Source organism: Dipodomys spectabilis, unplaced genomic scaffold (assembly GCF_019054845.1).
Source record: "Dipodomys spectabilis isolate Male_0828 unplaced genomic scaffold, ASM1905484v1 ptg000422l, whole genome shotgun sequence".
NCBI lineage: Eukaryota > Metazoa > Chordata > Mammalia > Rodentia > Heteromyidae > Dipodomys > Dipodomys spectabilis.
Genome location: NW_024871099.1, coordinates 7,291,872 through 7,296,947, shown reverse-complemented (window position 1 = coordinate 7,296,947; position 5,076 = coordinate 7,291,872). Strand labels below are relative to the sequence as shown.

The following is a 5,076-nucleotide window of genomic DNA, read 5'->3' as shown; positions in this document are numbered from 1 at the left end:
CCATTTATGCTCAGTAAAGCTTCATATCTTCGTTTTAATAAACTTACGTATTGTCAGCTGTAGGGCTAGAACTCAGGGCCTAGTGCTGTCCCTGAGCTCTTTTAAGGATAGCACTCTACCACTTTGAGCCACAACCCCACTTCCAGTTTTCTGATGGTTCATGGGAGATGAGTATTACAGACCTTCCTGCCTGGGCTGGCTTTGAACATGATCCTTAGATCTGTCTCCTGAATAGCTAGGATTACAGGCATATGCCACAGCTGCCTGGCCTATGATTTTTTTTTTTTAAGGTGCTACAGCTCATGCTTTTATTAATGAGATCAGACAAAGAAGCACACAAAGTTGAGATTTCTCAAGAATGCTTTTAATTTCAAAAAAATAAGTTGAGCTCTCTTCCTATATTAGGGAAGGAAAAGCCAGGGTTAGTGCCCCAGGAAATAGTCTAGTACAGGGCCTGGGCCAAGCATGTCAATCACCAGGTCCTGTCACTCATCAGTAGGGGCCTATTCCACTCCACCACCAGCCCCAGACAAGAGGATGGACGTGAACTTGCCCAGGGACTGATTCTGTCTCTCCAAGATGGTCAGGCCCCATCCTCTATTCCAGGGAAGCCAGCCGTGTGTCTCTAGTAAGGGCTGGTCCTACCACCAGACTCAGCTCAGCTAACTATCCCAGCCCTGGGGGTCAGCGCTCAAGCCCCTGTGTGCCCACCAGCACATCCATGAGGTAGTCCAGCTCCGCCTCATCCAACACAGGAGCTTCCTCCTTCCCCAGCCCGTTCTCAGAGTCCGGTTTATGGCCCTCGGCAGCTGCAGGTGCCCAGAGTTCGCTGTCATACATAGAAGTATCAATATCCTCAAACAGACCCTCCAGTCCATCGTCCAGCAGACAGCCTGTGGCTGGGCCTAGCAGGTCCAAGGCACCCAAGCCTGCTGGAGCTCCCCCAATGGGGCGGCCTGGTGGCCCCTCGTCTGGAAGGGGTTGTGGGGCCTGACTCAGGCCCTCAATATGGCTAAGGTCCTCCAAGAGGCCAGCCATGGAGGCTGAGAGGGCGGCATCTGAGCTGGCCAGCAAGTTATCAGTCTCCATGGGGGCCGGGGGTGGGCTGGACACGGAGGGGAGGGCTGCCGAGGGGGCCATGGAAGCCTGGATCCGGCGCAGTGTGTTCACCACCAGCACCAAGTGTCTCAGGTCAGGTTCGCTCTGCCGCAGGCTGTGATGGAGCTTGAGCACGGAGAGGTCAAAGAGGGAGTTGGAGGCCACAACTGGAGGAGCTTGTGCTGTTGAGGGGCCTGAGTCCAGCCACCAGGTATCCACTGTCAGGGTTTCCTTCTCCACCACCTCCTCCTCCTCTTCCTCCTCCCGCTTGCGCTTTAGACCCTTGCTCAGCATCATCTGCGGGGAGGGAGAGCAAATATTAAGTTCACACACTGGCTGTGACACACTGGATAAGTGACTTAACCTCTCTGAACCTTGGTTTGTTTTCTTCCTTCCTTTTTTCTTTTTCTTCACCCCCTCTCCCTTTTTTGGTACTATCCTGGGACTTGAACTCAGAAACCTCAGACTGTAGCTCAGCTTTTTTTCTCTCATAGGTGATGCTCTATTACTTGAGCCGGGCCTCCAGATCTGGCTTTTTGCTGGTTGATTAAAGAGGAGTGGCTCAAACTTTCTGTCTGGGCTGTCTTCAAACCATAATCCTCAGACCTCAGCCTCCTGAGTCGCTGGGATTACAGGTGGGAGCTACTAGTGCCTACTTTGAGCCTGGGCTTTCTAAGGGAACTTTGAAGATTTGGAGGATAGGTATTCCTACTTTATGCATTGTTTTAGAGATTAAGTGAAATAAACAAAAAGGACTTGAGAGGAGGATGAGTTTAATGGGATACATTGTATGGCAATGAGACCCCTGGTACAACTAATAAATGCTAATTTAATGAAAGCACTAGCAACACTGCCTGTTACTTGGTAATTGCTCTTATGACTACATAACTTCATAATATCTCTTCACCAAATGGTGTGGAATAGTGAGCCTTCTTTTCATTTACAAAAGCACCTGTTTGACATAGCGTATCTGTTATGCATTGAACACTAAATTTGAAAATGCAAATAGTCCTAAGAAGACACCAAAAGATTCTAGAGGTAATCTGGGAAGACTTCCTGAAGGAGGTGACATTGGAACTGAGCCCTGATAATAGGAGGTAGGAGCCATGGAAGACCCAGGGGAAAAAACATTCTGGGAAGAGGTCACAAGGCAAAGAAACATCCAGAAGCTTGGTAAACCAGAGCTGCAAAAAAAAAAAAAAAGGAAAAGTCCAGTGTGTGGCCTGCCCACTCAGAGGGACCCCCGCAGGGGTCCGGGTGGGGGTGGGGCACAGGGAGAAGACCGCAGCTGGGCGGAGCAGGGAGCTGGGCTTCGGAGTGGCGGGAGTCACAGGCCCGAGGGTGTCAAGCAGGGTGTGATCTGATTTAAGTTTCCAGAAGATTCCCCTTGGCTATGGCAAGGGGGAGGGGGTGTCGCAGGGCGGTTGTGGGGTCTGAAACCCAACCCATTGAGGTGTGTGTGTGGGTCTCCGTAGGTAGGACAGGAGATGCTAGTGAGGGGCATGGAAAGGGGTTGAGGACTTCTACGGGAGAAAGAGTTGGACGGGGCTTGCGGAATGGGGGGTGGCAGCAATCGAGATGGGCACGGGGGGGGGGGGGGCGGTGAGAGACAGACAGGGGGTCGGTGACTGACAGACGTTTCAAGACGCAGGGTGCGAGGGCCTGAAGGTGTTTGGACCACTGACCCCAAACTACATGGGGGGGGGGGTTACCAGGAAGATCACAGGGTCCGGCCCCCCGGACCTAGGCTAGATCTCACGACTCAAAACCGGAGTCTTCTCGGCCCCCCTCGGCCACAGGCAGCCCGGGAGTCCGGGAACCGCAGGAATTCAGCCCCCACCCTGGCTCCGCCCCCGGGCCCGCAGCGCCCCCTAGCGGCGTCCGGGACGCCCCCCCACCCCCATCCCAGGGGATTCCGGCCCTTCTGACCCCGGGATCCCCAACACTGCCTTCAGTCTCGCCCTGCGACTTCTGCCTGCCGGGCAAGACGTCGGGACCCCCCCCCGACGGGCGGTTCTGTACGCCCCGGGCTTCCGGAAGGCCGTGGAGGCGGCGGCGGCGGCGGCGGCGGCGGCGGGGGCGGGTGAGTCACGCAGCCGGAGCCAGGGAGCCCGGCGCCTCCGCCCCCTTCTCGGGCTGCGGCGTGATTCACCCAGCCCGGCCCCGGGCGGGTGGCACGTCAAGGCCCGGACGTCTCGATCCTAGGTAAACCTTCATCTAACCTAAGCCTTGGGGATCGAACACGCCAAGAAAGCGGGGGCCCGCCGGTAACCCCTTCTCACCCCAGGCCCCTTCATTTACATACCCAGTTCACTCGCTGCCAATCAGAACGAAGACGTAGCCACCTGCAGCCAATCAGGAAGTGGCGGCGGCAGCATCGCTCGCTCACTTTCCACCGGCAACCGGCGCCCGGCTCGGGAGACGCAGTTCTGACTCTGGCGCACGACTTCAGACTCTCGACTACCCTTAAGGGCCGCCCACTCGCGTGGCGACCACGCCCTCCTTCCCAATGATTGGTCCTTGACGGGGGTGGGAGGAGCCTGGATGCGGTCGATTAAAAAGGCGAGGTCGGCTTTAAAGGCGCATGCCCAGATGGCTGCTGGAGGCTAGGAGCAAAGGCTAGTAGTGATTTGCCCGAAGGGAGGCGGGAAGGGAGGGGAACTGAGGCAGGTTGGAGAGGCCTTTTGGCTTTTGAAACTACAGATCCAAACCCAGAGGGTTAGGTACCCAGACCCTCAAAGGGGGTACACGCTAGGGCTCAAATCCTATCTCTATAACTCACTAACCTGTGGAGAAAGGCCTGAACTCTGCGCCAAAAATCTGTTAAATGGGAATCTTCTTGCTTACTTCTTGAGAGTTAAGGTCAGATCGTGTCTGTAAGAGCATTCTACCGGATTCAGCGGATGATGGACAGTTGGATTCAGTTGTGGTTGAAGACCCAGGGTGAGGTGGGAAGGCAATGTCACCTATGGGTGCCACCTAGATAGGCATAGGTGGCTTATTCTTGTAATCCTAGCTACGCAGGAGACTGAGATCTGAAGATGGAGGTTTGAAGCCAGCATGGGCAGAAAAGTCTGTAAGACTCTTATCTCCAAATAAACTTCTAGCTAAAAGCTAGAAGTAGAGCTTTGCTCAAGTGGTAGAGCACCAGCCTTGAGCAAAAAGGCTTAGGGACAGAGCTCAGGCCCCGAATTCAAGCAGCAGTACCAGCACAAAATGAAAAAAAAACAAAAACAGAAAAACAATGGGGGAGGGGGGTGGTAATTGGGGGAGAGCCCTTGAAAAATACTATGTAGTTTCTTTATTGCAACCAAAGTAGCAGGTGAACCTTTTAGTTAGTTCTTGAGTTGGGATAGAAGGAAAGCAACTGTAAATGACTTTTACCTAGGCATAGCAGTGTCTACTGGTAGTTCTAAGCTGGGAAGGATCTCCTGGGTTCAAAGGCAACAAAAGATATTTGCATATGAACTGGATAGTAGGGGCTGTATTAGGAAGATCTTCCATCTCCACTACAAATATCTTAAGAAAAGTAACTTCATGGGAAGAATTATTTTACTCAACAGTTTCAGAGTTTTCAGTCCATCCTGAAGGAGGGGTCGTGAGGAAATAACAGCAGCTCACCTCCTGGCAGCCAGGAAGCAGAAAGAGGGAGGGGGAAGAGGGAGAAAAAAAGAGAAACAGAGTACTAGCTTTTTACTCTAGAAAGCGTCCTCCTTTGTAAACCCTTTTCCTTCAGTCAACCAAGTTCTGTGGGATGGTGGCACCAGCATTCAGGGCCAGCCTTCCCCCAGAGTTAATCATCTCTGGAAATACTTTCACAGACACACCCAAAGGTGAGCTTCAACTAATTTCCTAGGCACTTTCCAGTGCAATCAAATTGGCACTTAACTTTAACCATTGCAGATGATATTGTGGAATTCTCCACTCTCTTAATATGGGAAATAGTATTTCACTTGTGGTTTATAAGTGAATATTCTT

General features: G+C 52.7%; 1 protein-coding gene across 1 annotated transcript; it reads right to left on the bottom strand.

Moving 5' to 3' along the window:
* Nucleotides 1-345: 345 nt before the first annotated feature.
* Sertad1 (SERTA domain containing 1) lies at nucleotides 346-3,548 on the bottom strand. Its single transcript, XM_042667920.1, has 2 exons — nucleotides 3,404-3,548; nucleotides 346-1,395 (listed from the first exon to the last, which is right to left on the bottom strand). The coding sequence occupies exon 2, from the start codon at nucleotides 1,393-1,395 to the stop codon at nucleotides 685-687; it is 711 nt and encodes a 236-aa protein (XP_042523854.1). The 5' UTR covers nucleotides 3,404-3,548; the 3' UTR covers nucleotides 346-684.
* Nucleotides 3,549-5,076: the final 1,528 nt, after the last annotated feature.

Excerpts from the sequence above, each read along its gene's own strand:
- Sertad1 (XM_042667920.1), bottom strand. The coding sequence starts at position 1,395 with ATGATGCTGAGCAAGGGTCTAAAGCGCAAGCGGGAGGAGGAAGAGGAG.